The sequence below is a fragment of the Acromyrmex echinatior genome, chromosome 15 (assembly GCF_024713525.1).
Source record: "Acromyrmex echinatior isolate Ae372 chromosome 15, ASM2471352v2, whole genome shotgun sequence".
In the NCBI taxonomy this organism is placed as follows: domain Eukaryota; kingdom Metazoa; phylum Arthropoda; class Insecta; order Hymenoptera; family Formicidae; genus Acromyrmex; species Acromyrmex echinatior.
Window position 1 is genome coordinate 4055428 of NC_141866.1, and position 26621 is coordinate 4082048.

The window sequence follows — 26621 nt, forward strand, 5'->3', positions numbered from 1 at the left end:
CGATCGCGGCGTACAGAACCAGTAATTCCGTAACCGTGAAGAGAATCTTTACAACAGAATTTAACGAAACGACAGCTACGTCGCATGCCTACGTCAGTGCAACGATAATGAATCGGAGCGACTTAATTAAAGGATGTTTTCACGGGAAAAAAGAATGTACCGACGAATCAAGAAACTCGAGCGTGCTACCCGTTTAAATTAAGGGCGGAAAGGGAAAAGAAATAAGAGGAAGTAAGAGCGAATGCCTCGAGATAATGGAAAGGTTGTGCGTCTGCGGGTATATTTTACAGCGTAGCGACGTATTTTGGAAATATTTCCGGGAATATTACTCGTGGGTGGATACTTCACCTAATTTATGTAATTACATTTCCACCCCCTGTCCAGCGCGGAAATAATATTAAAAGGATATTAAAAGAATAAGTAAAAACGGAATTATGTTGTTAAAGTACAATGCCGTTTGTGCACATATGGTAAATGTATTTATCACGCTCGTGTTGCGGAAGGTGAGCTTTCTTCCACGATATTATCGCGCGTATCTCTGACAAGGTAATTTGAAGCCATCTCGAGGGAAACACGTTATGACTAATGTACTTACCTTAGCTCGTAATATCTCGTTCTGAACATATCGGGTTGTGGTGTGTAAAAGAATTTACGAGCCGGACAAGAGAAATCAAAGCGTTGAATATTTATTGAAAACGAATCGCTATGTACAAACGTATTAAATACAGATGCGTGACATTTATACAGGATCGCAAGGGAAGAGGGACAGCCGGAAAGGTACATCTGATCGCGTACAATAGTCAATATGTCCGCCGATAACAATAGATAACTGGCCCTATACTAGCCACTGTGTGCAATCTGCTTATTTACAACCCATTTCGCAGTTTATATTTGCACGCAGAGATTGGCATGTGCCGTTTCGCCGTGCATGTCTAGCAGCCTGGAACGACGATATTTATTTGTTTAAAGGCTATTGTGAGCATAAGAGAAAAAGAAAGAGGAGGGGGGGAGAGAGAGAGAGAGAGAGAGAGATAGAATGAGCATGCTCTTTACGTAAATTATTTGACAGACAACGGTAATATGATAGACGAGTGTGAACTGGAGATATATGACGAGTTCTCTACACAAAATCAATAAAAGCATTGCTTTATACCGCGCAATGTTTCAAATAACTTGAAATTTTACGAAACCAAAAGCGAACGCGAATATTTTGAAAGTAAAATCATAGAAATATTAAATTCATGGATTACTAATTAATTTTCTGTATTAAATTTTATGTGATACAGATTTTTATTTATTCATAATAAATTTACAAAAAATATTTAACAAAAATTATAATTATAAACTTTTCCCATACGTACTTTATTCGTGCGAGCAGTGGTTATCTGAGATCAAAGAATTCGAAATTGGCATGCGATGCATCCGAGCAATAACGATGTAAACGTGATGCAGGAATTTAATTCGATTTGTAATGCTGTTCCATCTCGTTCGATTCTATTGCGTATTTTAAGCAAAGATCGTGTCTCTCTCGGCTGATACCTCCTCGATCGTATTGAGAAACGAGCGCGAAGAATGAATAGTGAGGGATGAGGCGAACGAATGGGGAAAGGGATGAAAAAAAAGCATGGCCGTGTGTTTCGTAACGAAGGCAGCAGATATTAAATTCCATCGGCAAACGCGGAATCCGCGTGTACTCGGAGCGTCCGAGTTTCGACTTTTGTTTGCGTCTAACGGCGAGAGGCGAGTGTGCGATCGGGCCGCTGCCATTGGCTGCGTACGCATGAAAAATAGAGCTCGTTTGAGCTGGTAAAAGAGAGAACGCGTTGTTCAACGAAAATCAGACTCCAGCGAACGTGGTACGCTCGAGCGATGCCCGAATAAATTGTGTAAATCTTTTTCGTTCGCCAGAGAAATGGTAAAGTTCTTTTCTCATTGAATCGTATTTTCGTACCACTGCCGAAGCACATTTCGCGATATTGTCTTCTTCGACATATTGGTCGATGCATTGAATTGTGTTACGTATTAGGCGATTAAGTGACGTGTTTCGTCCGAGTTTCGAGACAGTATAAAATCCCATCATATAAATTTTGCAAAAACTTACTGTTTTTCTCACTCTTTGCTATAAATCTTGCTTACCATTCGTACTATTTAAAGTATCTTAACAATTACGCTGTATATCAGTTTGTAAATATCACTGTACGTGATTTACAAGGCTCTTAATTTTGCAGCCTAATCCACTTTCGACCATCTCGCCGACGCGCTCATTGGAAGAAATGCGTATAATGCGAGATCAGAGTCGATGCATTTACAACAGTTAGAGTTTCGTTATTAAAAATTGTACAAAGTGTTTTGTTTTCCGTCCGCTTAATAGATTATCGCTATGTTGAGAATAAATAGTCGGCGGAGTTAATTCGATTACGTAATAATCTACAATAATTTTCACACTTACGGTTTTCTCTGAACGTCAAGGAGAATACTTCCTACAGAAAGAACTGTCATTATAAATTGACTTATTAAATTCAATCACCATTCGAAGTAAATAGAGATGACGATATGTATACGATATGTCGAATTTTCAATGATAATTATGGAAGATCTGTCATTAGAAAGATATGTCATTATGTTTCTTTTTTATATAAAATAAATTATATTTTCGTTAAATATTAACGATATAATCACATATTTTATGCAATTTTCTCTTCAAATAAATAAAGCGATTAATATAAAAAGTTATACGCGGAAGATTCTAATTTTACATTTCTTTTTGTAGGAAGAAGTATATATATAACGTAGTTTAAATCACGTTCGATCGGACAGGAAGTTTCAGTCTAAAATTATCATTACATATTCTCTTCCAAATGATTATATATACATCAGCCCTGTAAAAGATACATCCGCGAGTCTTGCAGGATCGAACGCGTTTGGATTCTTCTGGCAATCATACCATTTACATACATTTGAAAATGTTGAACATAGATATATAAAGAATTAAGTTAATTCATAATGTATTTAATCGTTGGATCTGGAATTAAAAGGTCGCGACCTATATCACTCGATATATTCGTTTTCGCTAACGCAGTGGCAGTAGTCCTTACAATATTCTTAACTTTATATATATTAAGTGATCAACATAATATCAACATTAGAGACTTTTCATTGTTACAATTAATCAAATTATAATCGAACGAAATTACATAAAATGTTCTTGATTCGTCATTTATTTGTCATTGTCAATTTACATAAATCATGATCTACATATTAAATTTTTAATTAGTTTTTTCTGAATAATGTTTAAATAATGAGAAAGGAGAAATAAAAGAAAAAAAACAACACTATTGTTAAAGGATATAAAAATAAAAAAAAAAGATATTTTTATTATTGGGCTCACGTTTATCTTTTAAATATAATAATCTTTTAAACTTATTAAAATAAATTCCGCGAACATAAAAAAGAACGAGAATTCTTTTCCATAATTGTTTAATCGTACACATTCATCATTTATATATATATATATATATATATATATATATATATATATACATATATATATATATACATATATATATATATATATATTTATTCTACTCTTAATTATCTTACAGATCACGAGCATGAGTCCCTTAGCCTGTGCGAGGCAAGGTACCTAGACAACAATCGGAATTTAGGTGACGTGTACAAGTTTTTGAACGTCGGAATATCTCTGCCATGTTTCGCACAACTATTGTTTTCCTTTCGCTACACGTACAGAACCATTCTAACAAGTATATAAGTCTTTCAATATTTCATACTAACGATAGCTATTTACCTGGAAATGTCTTACTGCTGAAATATGTGAAACATGTCGGTTTGAATAGAAAGACAACAAATTCAGAGAATAAATAATAATCTGAAAAATTTGATCGTCAAAATAAATAGTTCAAATCAAATATTTATTATCTAAAACATTTATAATCATATTCAGAGAGTTGATTGGATTTTTACGCGTATCAAATCAAGCAGAAACATTTACCGGGTAAATCGCCCATCTCTATTCCACACTATAAACTTAACATCAGGTCACATGTGCTCCTTTTTTCCTCCTAGAATCACGATACATCCGTCTTACGGCTTTTGCCGAAGTCGAACAACGGGGCACGAGAGAAGTTTTGTGTACCGATAGAGTTAACGATCCTAAAACGATTATGCGATACAACCGCCAATAGAATGACGGTCTTATAATAATCTAATAATTTACATTGTCGATTAATCCTTCAACATTCTTTACACACTTTATATGAATTTATACTGCAACCTCTAATGGTATTGTCAAACATTTATGCACTTCGGCTAAGCGCATCTTAAGCTTAAGAGTAGTTTAAGGGAACTTAACGAAAACTTAACGCGGCTTAAGATTACCTTTTCCCGTACTCTTTGAAAAATGCTTCTTGTACGGTACAATGATTAATTTTACAGAATGTTCCTTTTAACCCCATTTCATAATTTTTTGTGCATTGATAAGCTCCTTGAAGCGACGTTCGTATAATTCTTTCTACGTCACTATGGCGAGTGTTCAATTAAAAAGTTAACGAGAAATCTTCGTCCAACTGAATTGGAGGGAAAGATATTGGTCGTGCAATTAAACGGTTGGAGGAACGATAATTAGCCTGTTTTTATATTTTGTCTTCTTGAAGACGATAGCTTGAAAAATAAAATGGGGCAAAGAGTATACAAGCAGTTAAATATCATCGGAAACACATTGATTTATTATAATCAACTCGATCGTATACGCTTATAGATTTTGCTTTCCTAAAAACAACTCGCTTAATTGTCTTAAAAATGGCATATGTATACGTGTATATATTTGTATCTAGATTTTTGAAAAAACAAATTTTTTTCCAGGACACGTTTACGAAACTAACATATAAAAGGCCCGAGAACGGATAACGTAATCCCATCATGAAGATCAGCAAATTTCGATCTTGGTTCGATAAAAGTCCATTTTTTCGAGGATCGAAGTTTAGAAATGACTACGTTATTCGTCGGTGGACATGTTACGTACAGCTCGCGATTTTCAAGTCCGATCCACGTATATCCCGAACGTGACACGAGTGCCGTTACGGCGCGAATATCATAAGCTTGTTTGCTGACAGTATCAATTTCGGAACAGCGTATGTGCGATTTATCGAACGTGCTCCCCTCGTATTGCCAGCACTAGTAACGTTCCATTTCGTATCGAATGCCACGGATCAAAATCATAATCTATCCATTTCAATTGCGCGAGCGTGGATATGGTATCGTAGAGACTCGGTATCATTATTATGGGGCTATCCGTTTTGGTCAACGCGTAACTTCTGTAGGCGATTGATAAAAGAATAACGAGCCAAGAAATAAAAGAGAAACGAGAAGAAGTTGCACGAGAATTAGCCAGAAGATCGAGTACCTATCACTTTATATAGTTAAGCGTATATAATAGTTCATAAATTTTCAATAATACGTCAATTAAATGATATATATGTACAAAAATTAATATCTCGTAGATTAAAAATAGTGCTTATAAAAAAATTAATATTCTATTGTCAAGCACTGCGCATTGTTATGCGTATTTCGGAGAAATAGTTGTCGATCTACCCGTAGTAACGGTCTGTAGATTATATTCGTGTAAAGGAATCATTAAAAAAGCGAATTTTGTAGACAATGTCTTGTAGTTTGCACACGGACAGTTTGCGTTACGGCGACAGTGATTTGTGCGGTTCATACCGGTTATCGATTAAATTCACAGCGCTGTTCACAATGTATGGCGACCAATGTACGGCTAAAAAAAGGGATATTAATATCGTGAACCGTCAAAAGTCTGGGCGCGATCAGCTCATATATCAGACTCCTATATCTTCTTCTCGCACGTAAGTGTCACCATACGATATAGTTATCATCAGCACGATGGACGCGTCCGACCATGCCATCACAAACAGTTTACGTTCGTTATAGCCGATTTATGGATCGTCATCCTAGATACTAACTTGGTCTGACTTGGTCTAGCTTGGTCGATGAAGGGCAGTTCCACCAATTGCCATTTAATTCGCCAATCATAGAAAGCCGGATAAGGTTCCAGCCTTCCAGTTCTCTATATCAAGTATCGTTCGACTCACCGGGTTTATAACCGAGATTTTTTCGTTGCAGGAACAGGTGAATCTCGCGAAAGTTTGGTCGGTCGACGTCGTTCCTCTGCCAGCATTCGCGCATCAGATCGTAGATCTCTTTGGGACAGTTTTTTGGCAGTGGTAGTATCATCTGTATAAAAATAACCGTAAGTCGAATCTAACGTTATCAGTTATGTAAAGTAAGGTACAATTTCAAACATGGTACAATTCTAAACGAAATAAAAGTTGAATCCAATTTTCGAGATTCAAATTTGGTAACTCTCTCATTGTGTGGTGAAGGGTATTGAAGAGTACCAAGCAGGAAAAATCAAACTTCAACCTCGAAAATTCGATTCAAATCTTATTTCAGAATTGTATCATGTTTGAAATTGTACCATCTTATCCTATATATCGTTAAACGTATTTTGTATATAATACATAATCAAAGCGTTGACATATTTTTGCGTTATACCAGAATAAAAAACAGATTGCTCGCGACGATTTCATTATAAATTTAACACGATATTACAGAAATAAATGGCACAGACATAATAAAAATATTTTGCTCACGTAATTAATCACAATATTTGTTATACAATGAACTGTTCGTAAATATTAACAAACTCTCTCTACAACACCGAGAGAGTATACAATAACAATTCTTACAATGCGCGTGTTGGTTTGAAGCACTCTTGATGTTGGGAAAATGAACGCGTCGGGCTCGAGTGCGACGCAATATTTATTACATTATATGAATTACTAAGCAAGTAGTTCTGCCATTTTCATGGAAACACACTCGCGTGACCCACTTTTATAATTACATGTTCGACACCGTGCGTTTATTTAAACCTGTTTTTTTCAACGATGTTAATTGTCCTACAGTTAGTCTTAGAGAAACAGGACACGTTCAGACTACTCTTGAAAGAAGCTACGTAAAGAACAGAAAAAAACGTAGTAAGAATCTAACGGAGTAAGGTAATCAGAAATCTGAAAGACGGAATAAATAGCGACGTTCAAAGCCTTGAAAGCTTCGTGAGGCACTCAATGCGAAATCAAGTACTCACAGTGCACTCATTACATTAAGTACATCGGACACAATGAGGGAAAGAAGTCGAAGAATTACTCCGCGCACTTACCCTTCGCTCATCCTCTTGATAAAAGTAAGTCGCATTCTCCACTATTCGATGATCCGGAAACTCCTCGAATGGTTGCTCCCGCGCGAATGTCAGTATTTCCCACAGCGTGACGGCAAACGCCCAGACGTCGCCCTTGCATGTGTGTCTTCCCTGTACAATGTAAACACATCCAAGAAAATTTTACAAAAGTTCGTTTACTATATTCATTAGCTCTGGCAGCTTTTACTATTTGCAGCTTAAGAGCGCTTGGAATTTGTTGAGCATTCTGATATAATTGGATAAGTTTATTTTACGATGCAATAAATCTGGAATGTATATATATATATATATATATATATATATATATATATATATATATATTGTATATATGTATATATACATACAAGATGCTCCACTTAAATCTAACATCTTGAATATTTCGGTTATTTTCGATAATACAAAAAAATATTTCAAACGAAAATGGAACGGTTTCGAGGGGGATGTATTTTGATCATGTTGTTTTTTTCTAGGTGGAGGCATCAAAAAGATATGAAAGTCACCTCCACTTTTTAAAATGGAATTGTATGATTTTTTTTTACACAATATGATTCCTCTAATTATTCTGCATATGTAAAAGTATTAAGGTAATAATATCAAAAAACCAATAGTTTATGAGATATTTTACACTTTATTCTGGCACATATTGACATAAAATGTTAAATAATTCGTAAACTATTAACTTTTTGATAATCATACTTTAATACTTTTATGAACAGAATTCCATTCCATTGCATATAATTCCATTTAAAAAAGTGAAGATAATCTTCATATTTTTTTAACGCCTCTACTTAAAAAAAAAATCAACATGACTAAAATACGTCGAAACCCTTCCACTTTCATTCAAAATATTTGTTTATATCATCAAAAATAAGCGAGATATTTCAGATGGTTTAAGTGGGTCACCCTGTATATAGTATATATGTATGTATATATATATATATATACACATATAGAATCTGCATCGTTTGTATAAAGATGATTTAATGTAAAGTAACATTGCGACAATATAAGTATAAATTTTGTTTTTTCTTATACGAATTCAAGTTAATGTCTGTTTTTTTGTAAGCCGCAAAAATAATTAAAAGCGCGACATGCCCGACGCAGAAATCTAATGTTTGAGCGTGAAGGAGTAATTTATGGAAACTGTATGCGCCTTCGAGTTTCCCAAAGTTCAACCGAGTAACTCAGTTAAGCCCAAGCTTCGCGGAAACGCCATAAAGCAGTTACACAATTTTACTCTTTTCCTTACATTGACGGTTGGATGTATCTTCCGCTCCCATTGGCATGCGTATGACCCATCAAGCAAAATAATTATATATATATTAACGGCAAGTTGTATAAAAGCTTTAGTAGCTCCAAGTTTTAATTAATATCAGCGCTACGTTTATACAAACATAACGTTTTCTGAGGAAATATATAGGAAATAAATGTGTATATATAAATTATATAAAGATGTAAATAATTATATTATTATTATCAACAAAATTTAAAATAAGCTTGTGAAGAAGAACGTTTCAAATTACTTACGAGAAAAATATATTTTAACAATTATAGAAAAAGTCAATGAAGAAGACATAAAAATAAAATATTAAATAAGAGAAGCAATCGTGAAAGACCTTGCTGTGTAATAACATCGTAATTTTAAATCGATTTGCGATTAAATGATTGTGTACTTGATGTGAAATTACCGCAACTTAGGTACTTAAATTACATAATCTCTGCTGCCGGTAATACGCTGAGAAGATTGCACATGTGTGCAGAGTTTGTAGTTTGCGCATGTTCAAGAGGATCTTAAGACATGATTCGATTATTTATGAAGTACGTGATACAAAATTACATGCGCATCATTACTTGTACGTTACTTCAAATTGTTGAAGCTAAATAATGTGCGCGCGATAAATAACGTTTTATGCACAAGCAAATCAGTAATAACAAAGTTATCCTTCATCGTTTAATATAATAGAAAAAAAAATGAAATAAAAAAAATGTTATTATATCCTATACATAATAATAAATTAACGTTCTTCTATTAAAAATACTGTCATGTTTTATTTGACACTTCTGTAAAAAATATTCTGAATAACAATAAATTAAACATGGTGGAATCGCGTTTTAACAAACTCTGTGATGCGTAATCTTATAAAGAATGATTTCCATGATCACAAGATCGATATGAAACTATTAAATCGACGGTAATCCCGGATAATTTTTGAAACGGTATTTCGCGCGTAGAAACGGGATCGTTTCATTAGCGCGGCACAATGGTGGAGGTTGGATAAATGATGGGCAATAATGAAACATTAATGGCGCAGTCAGTTTGAAATGACGACGCCAACTAGCTATTCAATACTATATTTCCCAGCCTCATTTCTGTTTCGTCGAATGACCGTTTTGATATTAATTTGCCATTACACGCAGGTACAATAAATATACTATTTCCGCAAATGACGACAAAGAATAGAGTAGCGATATAATAATCTATGCACAGTTAGATACTAAAATTAAATTTTTTTATTATAATTCATTTTTCAAATGAAAAGATACTGAATCGTAAAAAAAGTGTAATATTTGATCTAACAAATTGAAACAATATAAAAGAATAACTTTATAAGTTTTAAAAGTATTAACCTATTCGCATCTTTACCTTTGCATAATTGTTTCCTAGAGATATATATTCCTAAAATTTTTCGTCATTAAATGGTCAAGTTTATAAATCTTTTATATTTTTAGATGCTTAAATGATTAAATATTTAAAGATCAGCACGTTAAAATCTTTATGAATTGAAATCTCACAAGTCGTTTTGTACAATTTTTTAATATTTAAATTAATGCGTCTCAAATTAAAAATATCTTATATTTCATGCTTAAATTATTAATCACACAAATATATTATTGTGATATGTTACTATTAAATATATAATAATAATAATAATTATTTGTTGCAATGTCTGATTACAGCCTGACTATAACGAGATTACTGATATAGCGCGCTCATAATATTTTTAAACATTAGCAAAAAAAATTTGTTTCTTTCACCAGGTCGACGCGTATATGTCTGAATTTTCGTGAAAAGTAAACGCGAGTATCTTTCATCGTCGTCCACATTGTAACGCCAGCGAAAACAGCGGGAACGCCATGTTCGATGCGTTAGTTTACGAAGCGGAACGATTGTGTTTGGATTGTCGAGCGGTTAAGCTGAAAAAGCCGCTCAACATCGAAAATGAATTTCCAAACGCGTATCGCATATTTTCTCCGACACTTTTATAGCTCAATGACGCGTATCGCGCAATGTGATGGGGCAATTCGCTAATACCAGCGTGACCGCAGACGACTCTATCAGTCTGATGTCGGTTTCGCGGATCGGCAATTCGATATTGGCAAGGACAATTGAGAAATTAAAAGCAAGATGTATTAAATGTATTAAATGAAACGTAAAACTTAATTTCCAATCCGGAAATAAGGTTTATTAGAGAGAATTTTTCTTACCTTTTATAAATAACAGACTTCGAAACTCTTTATTTTCCAATGGTTGAACAGAAATGCGACTCTAATGCGATTTATTTTGCGTAATGGGAAGGACAGATTAACAAGAAGAATAATCAATTACAATTTTAAATTAATTTTATCGCACATGGCTTGGCGCGTGGTATTAATACCAATTAAACGACATAATTGGCGAATTCGTTTAAAAGATGGAGAGATTGGCAGATGTATCATGTAATCTCGTTGGCAACAAAGTAATGCGCGTTTTTATGACTCATTTTATAATATACAGATCTTTGATGATTCATGAGTTGGAATATTTTTTCCGACTAATATTTCACACAACGCTTTCCATCTGCACATTTATAAATCTAAAGAGATGCTTCTTCATTACAGTATCTAACGATGATATGCATTTCTGACGGATAGCGAAAATGTCGACTTGGGTACTGCCGATATGTAATGGCGGATAGGGGTTTTACTTCCGGATGTGAAAAGCAACGAAAAAAAGTACGCATCGGAACAAAATCGAATTTCATCGCGTGGATGCGTAGCCGTAGTTCGTCAAAACGCCGCGTCCCACCCATGCGTAGATTTTAAAATCAAAGCGACCCGACACACGTTCTCGTTTTGTCTCTCTTGTCTATTTCGCTCGTTTACGAGCGAAAGTCGTTTGCGCCAATTTGATTTATCCTCTCTTTTTTTATTTATAATTCTATCGAACTTTCGCATCGCTGATCTTTATTGCCACTAACGCGCGAGCGCCCGTCTAAATCGGAAGCTTCCGGAAAAAGCGCACACGCGGAAAGCTATGCCGCGCGCTAAATCTTCTCATGCCCGAAGGTGAAAAATATCGAGAGAGGGAGGAAGCGAAAGAGAGATAAAGAGACAAAGTTAAAATATATACTGTTTAAATGTACAGTAAGCATTTATTGTATACTCACCATTAGCATTGATTCCCATGGCATCCATCGAATCGGTAATGGAGGACGTCCTTCGACACGGAAGTAATCCGCCGCATATGCGCTTCGTCCGCTACCCAAATCAGATACTTTAACCGTGCATCCGCGGCACACTAAACAATTTCTGAAAAAAATTCACAAATACTCGTCTCTTAATTTCTGTGAAGCACCTTTTTCATCCTACTGTGTAATATATACCGAAATATTTCCACTCGCGAATTTTTAACTGGAAAACAATAGAATTATTTTTTGATCAAATTAACACTTCCATTCTTTTTATTAACGCTGGCCATGAGATCTCTGCTAACTGTACAACTATGCAATATTCTATCGGTTCGTATCGGTTCGTATACTGCTAAATGAATATGTGTTTGTACGTTCTATTTTTTATATTCTGCATGTGGCAGCCATATCAAAAACAAACAGAGTAGTTTATCGAAATATCGTGCGAGCATAACTAAACGCTAGTTTTCCAGTTTATGATTTTTTTTTTCTGTACAATTGGAAATAGATTTTAAATTGATATTTTTTTAGTTTAATTCTTTATATCATTATAAATATATTCTACCTTTTAGTACATGTATCGACAAGACGTATCATAAAAAAAATTATAAAATAATTGAAGAAAATTAAAGAGATGAGAGTCTTTAAAATGTTAGAGAAGAAATTCTTCAATAATTAACGGATGAATTTCTTCAATAAAATACGGTGATTGTGGATGCGTGAAATCGCTTCTTGGAAGCTCACATTTAAGTAGTTCACAATAGGTTCGTTGCGAGCATGTTCCAAACGACGGTCGTTCCAAGTTTCGCGCTGATTTGCGCGTAAACCTCGTCGTTTATCGCGCTCTACGGTAAAGGGGTGATTCGTGAGACGACGAGGGGATGGTTTAGTAGCTGCCACGACGCTTTTATTTTACGCGCACCGGTGGGTATTTTCACACCCATTGTCAACGTCTGCGCCTTCCGGCTGATTTGTTGGCAAGTTTTCTACTTCTGGTACCATAAAAATCTTGCTCGTTCTTTTTTTGTTCTTTCGAGTATTCATATTTAATCAGACTGTTTTACAATTTTTAGAATCGCTTCGAAATCGTGTAAATTTGTGTATTAGTTCATACAATTTCAGTTACACACACACACACACACACACACACACACACACACACACACACACACACACACACACACACACACACACACACACACACATTTCCGTTTGAGATACATAAGAAAGACTGCGTGGGAATACGAAAAGAACAGTTTTGTTGAAATATTTAAAAGTTTAGACAGATATAAATCTGAAAATAATTTTCTTAGACCATCAAAGTAACATAACATGCTCAATATAATTGCTTAGAATGTCAAAATATTTTGCAATATTCATTATTCATTATCCTTGAGCATCCTACATAGTTATTTTGATAATCCAATGAAATTATTTTCAAAACTGTATCTATCTAAATTTTTAGATGCTCCAGTAAAATTCTCTCTGTACAAGATACATGGAAAAAATTCATAAAAATGATAAAAGATATCAAATATCTATTACGAGAAATCTGTAATATTCTAAGGAAATATATATACTTGAATTTGCGACACAAAAATAGATTTATTTTGGATTTATTATTCTTCATTCCCGTTCTGCCATTAATAATAATTCTCAGATATAATATCCATCGTTTATTTCTCAGTAGTAGAACTAGTATTCGCCGGTTGCCGCATTCACCATTAGAATTCAACCCTGAACCCACTTCTATAAATCACGAATAAATTGCGCCCCTTTCGTCTAGCTTCTTGTACCCTCGCTAAAGTCGCGACAACGATCGCGCCACGGGGCATGATAATTAAGGTTTACGATTAGAGTTAATAATTCGAACACACGGTCCAAACCCTTCCAGTCGTACCTATCTCATTCCCCCGCTTTTAATAGCTCTACCTACGATATTGGTTGTCGTGCCACGCTGCCGGCACTGCTGGGTTTCAAGAGTTTCCAAATCGTATGGAGGGTGGAAAAGCACGGTCTAGGGGTATGCGGAATCCATTACGTATATGGAAAGAGAATGAGACGATAAAACAATCGGCCGCCGTAATAAAGCAATCCCATTGTAATGCCCAGAGGCATGCTTTCGTACGCTTACAAAAAGATCGAATAGAGTATGCATTTGTTTGTTTGTTTGCTTGCTTGTTTGATACATGAAACGATTCCGTCTAGCGATCATTGCGAATCACTGCAGACAAATTAAAGCATTCGTCTGGAAACGAAATTAAGATTGGTGAAATTCAATTGATTTTCAAACAAAGGATGCAGGTGCAGTTATAATTGAATGTATTATTTTTAATTATTTCACTGAATATATGTAATTATTGTAATTATAAATATGGAAAAATATAGGAAAAATTGCATGAATATATGGAAAAAACTAATGTTATATTAACAGATGTTGCATTAGTTTAATTGAAAATAATTCAATAACAGCAATAATGAAACAAACAATATTTTATATTAAAATAAGAGCATAATATATTTATTTCATTAATATTACTTTCGTGTGTGTGTTTTTTGTATCTGAATTAACAAGATTATTTTCAATTAGAGTAATGCTGTTAATACAACATCATTTTTTCCATTTATCAATTTTTCTTAATTTTAAAAACCAACATATAAAAAGTATTAATGTCATATCTCAACAGTCTATTTGTTCGCTATGTATGAAAATGTTAAAAAATCGTCTCTTTCACATTTGTTGTAGCAACATAAAAAAAAAGGAATTAGCTATAGTACATCGGGAATATCATTTTATTCTACACATTTGCTCTCATATAAGCTTATCGGGGCGAAAGGAAGATTGACGAGTTCTGTGGTATATGTATTTAGTTTCGCTTTCAAGGCTGCAATAATATGGCAAACAACAGCTTGCTCATTAATGAGCAAGCCCTCAAAGCAACTTATGGGAAACAGTGCACGCTTACCTTGTGGCGAGATCCCGATGCACGAAGTCCATTTCCTCGAGATACTTCATGCCGGATGCTATTTGCGTGGCCATGTAAACCAATGTGCCGAAACTGCAACACGAAGAACGGGGTCGGTTACGCTGTGAAGTTTACTTGGAGAAACTCCTCAGTATACATAGAGGCGTTTGTAGCAAGCAACGCCACAAACAGCGGACACTCGACCGTACTAACTCAGCCGTAGTCAACCAACATTTTTGACGCAAGCAAAATAAGATACTCCCGTTACTTAAATTACTTTATAAAGTAAATCAAGGAATCCAAATTAACTTGTCATGCTCTTTTCTTTTATACATGAAGACATTACTTTGCCTTTTATAACTAAGAATGACATGAATTATTACAATGGAAAATATTTTTAAATATAGGTATATTTTTCCCATACTATTAAATTTATCATGTCAAATATTATACTCAGTTTAAGTAATTTTTAATCATCTGTATAGATCGCTATTACTTTTACTTAATGTCATTTAATTAAACTAAAACCACAGTCAAACAATTTAAATTAAGAAAATGTATTAAATTTGATTAAAATTTAGTTTATTATTTGCTAAGTGTATACGTTAATATGAACGTTGTATACTTTGAAACTAACCACAGAAATGGATTAATTTATATCTTACACACATAGAAATTAAATAATAAAATATTATTTAATTCAAGAAATTATTATCATTACTTCTAATAGTGCAAGTTGGAAATAAATAAGACATAAGTGTACATTTGATCAGTGTTAGAATTATATATATATATATATATATATATACATATACATATAATATATATTTTCACTTGAAATTTGTAGCAAAAGAGATTGAAGAAGTTTATTCTTCAATATTTGTATACAGCAGATTTATTTTTGTATTGTTCCTATTTCTAACAAAATTGAATTTGAAAATGGGGTAAAGTGCGACGTAGGTACGTGTTGGTTACGATCGGGCGTTAGCATTCGTTCGTACTCGTTGAGGACGACGGTAGGTACTACGTTTTTAGTATTTACGTTTGTAGAATGCAAACCATTTACATCGAAACGACTCTGCGTGCTATTTCTACGAGAGATACGCCAATAGAGTCGTTTCGGTGGTAGCATATCGTCCTACACTTAACGTTGTTACGACATAACTGTAGATTTATATGTATATATATGAAACAAGAGCAATAATATGTAAAAAAGATTGCAAGAAGAATCCATATGTAATTGGTTAATGCGTCAATATATATATTTATCTTATTGGACAAATAAACGTTTGCTTTAGAAATTGGAGTATTCGAGCTCCCTGCTTACATTATAATAAGTACCTAATGTTTAATCGAACAACAGCATATGTATGAAAAGATTTTGCTGAAGTATCTAAAATTTTAGCTAGACACAAATCTGTAAATAATTTTGTTGAATCAAAATAATTGGACACTGATTTGCTAGAGTGTCGAAACTTTGTGCAATATTACTCATCATGCTTGAGATTCTTATAAAATTAATTAAAATTCACTCTTATAAAATTATTTGAATGGTTTAACAAAATTATCTTTAGATCTGTATTTAGTTAAATTCTTAGATACTTTAATAAAATTATTTTTTTCCGAATAAATCTCGCAATATTCGCGCTTTATATTAATAGAGAATACATAGATTATTGAGAATATATAGGAGAGAATTATAGGTTATTGTGTCATTATATATCTTATTTATATGCATTATTTTTAAATTTTTCATGAGCCGTACATACCCTCTCTTTTTCTATGAGTAGCCATATATTCCATCTCTATGAAATATACGGCAAAAATGCAAGGGTTTCAAAAAAATTTATTTTTTAACATGAAAAATAAAGATTTCGGATTTCTAATATTTTTTTCATAGTAGTAGACAGTACAAAGTTTTTATTGATATACTTCGCTTACTATAAATATAGTAAATAAATATAGTAAATAGTACTTAATAAATTAAATTTTTAATAGGTGCGATGTATATACCGGAGTTATCCTATGCTCATTTAATACTGAGTGATCATATATTATTCAATTATATGATACATATTTTATGATGCAAAACATGTATAACATGTTAATTGCATGAATTAAACTTAATTCTTGTATATGATCAAACAGAAACAGGGGCGAATTTTCAATTTGTACGATATGTTTAATACCGCGCCGTGTAAAAAATTTTCCGGACGACTTAGCGTCGTGATTCTTAAAGCTTCATTTGCGATGTCGGCGAATGCAATTCGGTTACCGGCATAGAAAGCGGCTGTACTGAAAGCTAGGCTATTCTGTTGGTCCTGGATATTGGATTCGTTCATGCGACAAACTGACTGCAGTTAAAACGGCGGACTTGCGAAATAAATGAAAACGATTTCGTTTATGAATGACAGTACATATATCAGCAATTTAATTAACTACTTCGATACTGTCGTAGCTATATATTAAGAGCTATTAAGTTGTTGAAATATGACATAATAAAGTTGCACATCGCATGATTTGTGCGAGCAAATTAATTATTAGATATTTTTTCCGAATTTTTCAAAAAAATCAAATTTCTGAAAATATCTATTCGCGTATTATTGTCATAATTAATAAATTTTGTTTTATGTCTTAATTATAGGTATAGTCTTAACGATGTGTAGTGTTACGAATTGTGAAAGAAAAGCTGTAAAAAAAAGAACAAATTAATCTGCAAACAATAGAATGAGAAAACGTAACGATAATATGTGTATAACTATTTTTTTTTACTATTACAATTGCAAAATAGTAAATGGTGCTATTCGTATTGCATAGGCACGAATGATTGAATATCCCCGTACATCAATATTTTCCGCGGCACTCGATGGGAACAAAGCGTGATCTCCGGCGGCTGCTTCATCTCGCGCGAAAGCTGAAAACGATCGCGCGGGAAAACACGCTTCGCCGACACCTGTCACGAGCACCGATGATCCTCTCCGTCGCTCACCTCTCATTTTCAGCCGATTTCTCGTATTTCGAGTACTTTCCGCGTAGTCCTGGTCATCGTGCGTTTTCACGCGTCCTCGGGACTGATTGGAACTGACGTTCTTCGCGGCGACAGAATAAAACAAAAATTCGCACGATCGCGTTCGACTGGGAGGGCCTATTGTGGAATTGCTCGAATGCTATCATCCTGCATTTACAGCAACGTAAAAAGTAATCATTCCACGTCACGTACGCATATACACACGGGAATTATTCATCGTACATTTGACGTTTTCACGATATTGTAGCAGTATTTCGTGTAAAAAATTTTGATAAACAACTTTATAATTATATAACATGACACATTACAATCTTGATATTTTCATTATTTTAATTGATTTAGTCAATTGATGAATATACGGTATTTCAATTCGTTGTTAATTAATTAAGTAAATTTTATTTTATTTGTTTTAATTAAATGGATTTATTATCTGTCGATAATGTGAAGGTGATGCTATAATAGGCACAACAATTTACGCGGAAGTACGGTGATCGTATCAACGTGAAATTTAGGGCATGTCGAAATATGGTTCATTGATTTTATGTCAAAATGGTGATGATCACATAATTGCGTATCTATTTCGGATGATATGTTATTTACTTCGAGTGTCGCAATGTCGATTGGCAGTGTGCATTAAAGCGGACATCGATAATGTATCGCTTTTAAAATGATACGATGGTACCGATGTTACAAATTATTCCACGCTGTAGTATCAAATTTCTGTTCATTAAATTATGTTAATTATTCGAATAACGATCATGTATGTCCAGGATATATATACATTTTTTGTTATATATACCTTTAATCATATACGAATCGAATTCTCCAACGATCTCTTAAAAACTTAACGGCACGTATTTATGAACAATCAAGGACTATTATGGGATGTATTCTTTGATGATAAAGCATGCATTACATCTAAAATGTGATGTAATGACATCGATACATTGTCAGTGAACAAATACACAGGCACACATACATTTATGTATATATATATATATATATATATATATATATAAATACATTTAAATGTACATATATAAATACATTTAAGTACATATAATGGACCTTATATGTCTTAATTTTCATGACGTGACCTACTCACTGTTTATGAGTAATTACATGTGAATGTGAAATATCTGTCGAATTACATGTGAATTCAACAGATAGTACCATTAAGTCATGCAGGTTGTTTGATTCAATTGCATCAGTTTATCGTTCAGTTTGTTCATTCTGTTATTATCAGTAAAGCAAAATGGAGAATCACATCTAGGTCATGATGTAATATTTCATAGGTAAATAATTGCTTTCTATAAGTACTAAGAGATGGTTATTAATTTCCATAGTACATTATTGTAGTTCTGTATTCATACTTTACAACACTGTATTCAGTTTATATTTTCGGCACAAGGTTTTGTTTACAATCAAAGAGAAGAAATTCTTTGTAAGGTAGAAACAATATGGTCAATCTAGGTATATTGAATGTACACGCGTTTTTTTCTATTTTTATTCTATATTTTATATTTTTAATTCACCTGTTAAACATCGTGGAGTTAAGCAGTAAACGAGTAGAGGATTAGAAAATAGTTCTTTGTGATGTGTATATATCAATATATTAATAAACTAATATATTAATAAACCTATAATTCATTATCTTATGAAAGTAATATTGGATCACTTTATTTTTCAGTTTCTCTAATATATATATATATATATTTTTTTAATAAAAAAGAAATAAACGTATACTGTATAGGTCATATTGAGAATATATCACTGTTAAATATCAAAGGAACAATGATAATCCAATCTTGATTTAAATAACATTTTATTATTATTAACTTACATATGTGTCAAAATATAAATCAATCTTCTTCTGTGGTTAGTTTCGAAGTAAATAATGTCCATATTAACATATCTTTTTTTAATATATAATAATAAATTAAATTTAAGACATTTTCTTGAATTAAATTGTTTAACTTTATTGTTTTAATTAAATTAACTTAATAAAGAATAGGAGCAGTAGCGACCTATAGAAATAATTATAAATAATTCAAATTCAATATAATTTAATATTACGAGTTTTTAACAGTGATGTATTCAATACGAAAAACGCTCCTTTTTTTACGCTGCATCTATGTAAATAATTGAAAATATTTTATATTTTTTTTAGTGTTCAGAAATCCTCTAGTAATCAATTTTCAATTTTGGATTCATCAAAAAATTAGAAAAAAATTACAAAATTTAAGTTAAACATGTAGTCTTCGGTTTCTCCATATATAAATTTTACGTAAACTATAGTATACATATAGATACTTTATTTTAGCGCACACGTTTAAGAGGCAATAATATCAATTAAACTGTGAAAATTAAGTTAGAAAAGTATCGTGTTTATCATACCTAAGGGTCTTAGCCGTCTGCAAGTTTGAAGTTTCGGCGATGTGACTTTGCAGATATTGATTCAAATCCCCGTACTCGCCGTTTTCCAATACGATGCACATGGGATCGTTCTCAAGGCTGGCACCGAGTAGCCGCGCGACATTTCGATCGGCGAGTCGTACCAGTCTCTTTGCCTCCTGTTGAAATTCTATCCTGGAAAACACATGGAGCATATCCGGAAGTAATATCTTTATAGGTGCCCGCGATACCAAGGCCATGAGTATTGAATACGGATGCGGATATATATATTGGAAGTAATGTAGATATTCCGTTCTGGTATCGCTCGCTTGTCTCTCGGAAGTTTTCGTTGTCTCGCGAAGAAGAAAGAAAGGCAGGAAAGCAATACAAAAATGCCAAGGATAAAAGAGAAACCTACCTACGAGGGTTATAGCGCGAGTCACGAATAAGGACAACCGCGAATAAGGGTTGCGACTATCCACTATTGTGTTACACATGTGAGTAAATTCTAGCAAGAGCAGACGATGCAGAACATGATATAAACTGCCACATCGAATGGTTTGTGAATTCGATAAGAACTCAATGGACTATATGAAAATTGATACCTATATTCTTTACAATTTTTGATATAAAATTATCTCCTCGTATTATAAATCAACCCAATAAAAATTCTAATTAATGAGAATGAATTCCAATTTATTATTCTATAGTCGATATATAATCAATTTTATTGGTACGAAAAAGAGACTATTTCATAAACATTTTGACACAGTAATAATTTCTAGTAATTCTATGATATCTTTGAAATTATTAAAAATTTGCATTTTTATACGATTTCAACATATTTGCATAGACGAGCACGCTTTCATTTAGAGAAGTAAACACGAATGTATTTCGAATAAATGCGATGTATTATAATATTGAGTTCCGTTGATGAGATACGTATTTGACCGACCAGCACGTTTTATTTTATACATGATATTAATTTTTGGGAAATATTTTAAAATTCATCAGTACATTTTTTTCATAGAAACATGCGTATATGCGCAACATAAAATTACTTAATTGAAAATGTCAACGCGGAAAATGAAATTCCTTTTTGCATCGAAAAATTCAATCATCAGACGACAAAATGTATAATAGGATCAAAAAACGAAAATCTATCAGGTAGATTGGTTTGATAGACTTTTTCGCGAAACGCGAGTTGATTGTAGCCAACAGAAAGAAAGGCGTGGAAAAGAATAAAGGCCAGCGAGAGAACGATTGCGCTCTAACATGAGTTGCATCCATTTCGCGCGACAACACGGGTTTCGCGAGCTTTTCCCAGTTGGCAAAATGTGTTTTGTAGACAATGCCATCCGTGATCCTGTCTGCGGGGATCATCCTTTTGCTACTGCGACGACAACGCGTCGTCGGGCCGGTGCAGTGAATCCGGTACGACGCGCTTCGTTGCTCGTTCCTATCCCTATCAGCCTATACCGAAGGAAAATCGTGATCGTCCGAACAAAACATTGTTATAGCGGCATCGCGAATGCAATAAAAGAATATCTTTTATTGGCTGATGTAGTGTCCATGGTTGAGATACAAGAGTCTTCGTTCAAGCATTGATTCTAGATTAATTCTAGATTTTTCTGAAATGTACTTTATAGAAACAAATACGCTTCGACGTGAATTGGATCAGTATCACGTGTGGAACTGCGCATGTAATTATACATGACGCATAATATGAGATATTACGAGGTACAGTTTGTAATTTTTATTCATTGTATTTATAAATTATAGAGTGCGCGGAATAATTATTTTCTTTATATAATATTATCCAATTAAGCATATTGCGCAGTATCGCTCTGTAATCAGTGGATACTGATTTTCAAATATTTCACTGAAAAAGCCACGATGAAGCACGTACAGCGTATACACGCTGATTCGCTAAGTAGGTCGTAATGGTGGATTTAGACGTGGACGGGATTTCGAAAATTGCGAAACATAAATAACGTTCAGGTAAACAAGATTATTGACGAATATTTTATATTGCCAATCGCTAAATCGTATGTCCCGTAGAAAGACGCTTTGAATACAGAATAGGATTTTATGTTTCCAATTTTCTAAAAGTGAGAGAACCCGGCTCTTTCACCGCTTTATGAAAAATTATATTGACGCAGACATGCGTGTGTGAGCACGGACGAGTTATTCGATTACATGCCAATCATCGATCGCTTAAAGCCCTTCCGCATTATCCGGCCACATCTACTTAATGCGCGTAGCGTGTCATTACATTCGGAATCACTTTGCGCCGCGTTATTGAATTACGCCGTTAACGCGACGCTCTATAATCTATTGGAATAATTTTCTATCGTTGATATAGATAGGCACTGCTTTCGCTTTCGGTTTTTGTTTGCTCTAGGAGCGGTTGTCTCCCGAGATATTTAAGCTTTGTACAAAATATATGTTTGAAAGTTAATATTTTGATCCGTACGATAGCATCTAAATGCCCAGTGATTATATTTAATTAATATTGACGATAATTGCTAGAATTCAATTGATGTGAAATTTTATGTTCTCACAAAACACATTCTCAATAAAACGTTCTGTTAAATATTATATTATCATTAAAATCGAGATACAAGAATAGAATATAAAAGGATGACAAGATTACAAAATAAATAATACATTAAATTAAAAACTTTAGAACATAAATTAATTATTATTTGCGATTGTTGCTGTTTTCGATTACTGAAGATACGATTAATCTCCTCAAAAAATAAAGCATTCAATTTCCATAACTTGTTTTTGTATACCTTTACGTAAATTGAGAAAAATTTAATCAATGTGAAATTTCACGCTATCGCATAACGTTATATTAAATACTAGACATTATCAAGATATATTTATCAAGACACAAAAATAGAATATAAAAAAATGACAAAATTTTTCATTATAAAATGAATAATATATTAAATACTTTAGAACGTCAATTATCATTTGCGACTACTGCTATTTTTCAATTTTTTAAAGAGATTATTTTCCTTAAAAGATAAAGTATTCAATAGTATAGTTATAACTTGCTTTTATATACCATTATATAAATCGAAGAAAATTACATGGTTCTTACCTAAGAGCGTCAGAAGATCCTGGTTTCAAGGATTTAACAATAACTAAATCGCTGGATGTATTTCTGAAAACCTCATCATATCCAGGAAACCTGTCAACTTCGCAGAGGTGAACATCGCCAAAGTATCCACAGCCAAGATTTTCAACGATGTTGAGTTTTTCCCGTGGAAAATCAAGGACACACTCAGGTATCTCCTCCTCTTCCTCCGTTAGCATATCTTCCGGACTGTAGCTAGTTACACTGCTAGAAGCTTTCGCACTCATTGGCGGTGGTGTACTTGGTGTCGGCGAGGGTGGCAGTGGTGGTAAAGGACTCTGCGATGACACATACACGAATTCAAAATTATATTTTCTCGAATTACGTATAAATCAATATATAATATTAATACATGTAATATGAATATGTGAGGCAAATAGTTGTGAGTAAATATTTGTACTTTTATTCACTGAACGAAATTATTTGAAAAATATGAAACAAGTATAATATCGCGAATATGAATAAAATGGGATAAATATTTCTTCCTTTATATATATATATATATATATGAAGGAAAAATATTTCGATAAATATTTAAATAAAAGATAATATTAGGATTCATAATCATGATATACCTTTTGCAATGTAATTTTGCTTCCACGTAAATTAATCAAATCTGATAATATAATCAAACAGAAACACATGTACGCTACTCTTCATAGAACTACCGTAATCAATAACCACGCCCTTTTACATTATCGCTCTATAATCTGTGTATGCCCGCGAAAGATGTTTTCTTCGCAGTAGTTATGATTGATAGTGCCCTGTTGTTTCGTTTTTCGGTCATTAATCCTCATAATTCACAAGGTGAAGTATTTTGCGTCGTGCATATTGTATAGAGAAAACAACCCTGGTTGAAAATGAAATTAAGTCGGAGTCGAGATATGCAATACAATGATATACACCATTAAAAAATATTTTGTACAGTATATAATTAATAATAATCACAGCCAATAGAAATAATCTAGTACTGTGATTATCAATAATACAATGACTTCAAAAGTACAATTTAATAATATTATTACTTTATACAGTGTTTTAATTCTTCATGAAAAAAATATTCGATATTTATGCGAGCAATATTCACAACTTCATGTTGCGTGATAACAGAAATATTAGATACATATTCAAACTATCTTAAAGCGTAGAAAGCGAAAATTGAAAAGTCACAAACGGTATAATATTCGAATTAATCTCGCAATTTACATAAGCCCTAGTGGCCGGTTTTACAAGGTTGCCTCCCTTTCAGCGATCGTGACGGAGATCCAACGATCACGAGACGGCGTTTGACACAGTTTCGCGCTCGAAGTACCCACGTTAATGCTAGAGAAAGGCTTAATCGGCGCGGATCGCATGTCTACCGTACATTTTTGCGACTCACCTTACAGATCTCCGTGCTGGCGTAATACTTTTCCGGCGGGGGTGGTATGGGTGGTGGGTTAGACGGATATTCTTGGACCGCCGGAATTGGCCTGGCAAGATTGATCGTCGAGTTAAGCAGGAGCGGAATAACCGGCTGCACCTCGTTGATTCCTGTCCGAGCGACGAGGAGTGAAACGGGAAAGAATCAAGAAATTCGACAAAGTTAAAAATATAATCACGGCTAGCCGTCGACGAAAGGAATTGCCGTCTGTAATGCCTTCTCTCGCGTCGAGTTTCCAAGTTTCGGAAGATCGTTACCATTTTTTAACGAGACTCCGTGCAGCGCCGCGAAACTCCAACGTCATCGGAGTACATCGAATGAAGTTCTTCCAGAAACTTGAAGGTAATGACGAAAAGAATGTCTATTTCAATTTATTACGATATTGCTATTGTAATATCGTTCGTCTCGCATAGGCTCGCCCGCACGGTAATGACATTTGTGGAGTCGCAAAATTAGTGACCTGTTAATGAGTCATAATATGCTGTTTCTAATAGTTAATTAATCAAAGACTTTAGTCTAATTCGATTAAACAAGGTCGCACGACGCGACAAACAGTCTCTTTGCGGACTGTGGTTCTCTCTCTTTCTCTCTCCCTGTGTCCAGCAAGCTGTGCCAACTACGAGACGCAATGGAATAGTTTGTCGACTATTCCAACTACGTTGTGTGGCCGTGGTAAAACCAGGCGCAGAGATTCGAAACCTCGGCTTGACCGTCACTCGGGACAACCCGTTAGAATTCCCGCGATAACACGAAACTATCCATGTCGAGACAGGGTCGAAGTCAGCGAATACAGAAGTGGAAATGTCTTTGGTGAAATTGAATGGACTGGGATGTTGATCAACTTTTGATATCGTCATTGTTTGAAAATGATAAATTAACTTCTTAAAGATAAAATTTATAGCGGCAAATTATCGAAATATATCGGAAAAACGAAAAGGAGAAATAAGAATTTGTACAAAAATTAGAAGTAAGTACGTAGAAATGCTAAAAGATATAATAAAAAAATAAAATAAAATAAAAATGGAAATTGAACTATGAAAATTAGCGAAGCAGATTTTTAAAGTTAAGCACTTAGCATTCAACATCGGTCCGATACAATTTCAACGATTGCATTCTAAGGAAGTAAACTTGTAACAATTAGAATTAAAAGAAATCTGGATATTTGTACGTTTGTGTGCAGTATTTTAACAACATTTCAACGACTGTAATCCCAGCTAAAAGTGAACCAAATTCGGAATGTAGACGCAAAAGGAAGTATTTAAGCGTATGAACTTTTAAACGTTGGTACCAACCGGTGTAATCCGTGACGGTTTTGTGTAATTGCGGCGTTGTCGTGCTGTAAGTGGCTGGATGGTACTGCGCCGGAAGCGGGGGGCAAATTGGTCCTTTGTCCTCGCCCTCCTCTGGCACGGAGACCTGTGGCCAAATATCGAGCGTTATCATTAATGCACCTGACATTTATGTACACGCCGACCATGTATATCACGCGGTAAAAGCGATACACCGTCGGTTTATCCTCTCCTATTTTCCAGCTCTCCCTCGCGACCCCCTGCTCTTACACTCCTCAGAATATTCATAGCCAACGAAACGAGGAGACACTGCATGGGCCCTGAAGGGGTTGGCGCGCGCGTGCCTGGTTATTGTGTCCTGAAGCGATGAATACCCGTTGGCCTACTGACTTATTATGTATTGCCGATTGCGTAATTTTATTTTACAGCACTCGGCACACGCTACCGTAGACAGAGCATGGAAAGTAGCGCGAGCTTATTTTCGTTACCGATAGAAAGGATAATGTTGGAACGACTCCCTAGCTATTCGCGAAGTTCCATAAACTTGTCTCTCCCCAACGTCGTTCGTTTCGAGATAATTTAAATTTAAATATTACAGATACGGATTTCCTTATCGTTTAACTTTTAATTTAAA

General features: G+C 34.1%; 1 protein-coding gene across 5 annotated transcripts in view; it reads right to left on the reverse strand.

Moving 5' to 3' along the window:
* Positions 1-26621, reverse strand: part of Ddr (discoidin domain-containing receptor 2) — a 312832-nt gene that overhangs the window by 83902 nt on the left and 202309 nt on the right. For 4 of the 5 annotated variants that reach the window (XM_087413785.1, XM_087413783.1, XM_087413781.1 and 1 more), the window contains 8 exons: positions 25991-26114; positions 24657-24808; positions 23240-23553; positions 20131-20322; positions 14706-14798; positions 11719-11860; positions 7253-7402; positions 6126-6267 (listed from right to left, as the gene is read on the reverse strand). In XM_087413785.1, coding sequence (XP_087269911.1) covers positions 6126-6267; positions 7253-7402; positions 11719-11860; positions 14706-14798; positions 20131-20322; positions 23240-23553; positions 24657-24808; positions 25991-26114 — 1309 coding nt within the window. Of the gene's footprint in view, positions 1-670; positions 6268-7252; positions 7403-11718; positions 11861-14705; positions 14799-20130; positions 20323-23239; positions 23554-24656; positions 24809-25990; positions 26115-26621 lie in introns of those variants that run through there. The other variant, XM_011054356.2, reaches the window with a different exon arrangement.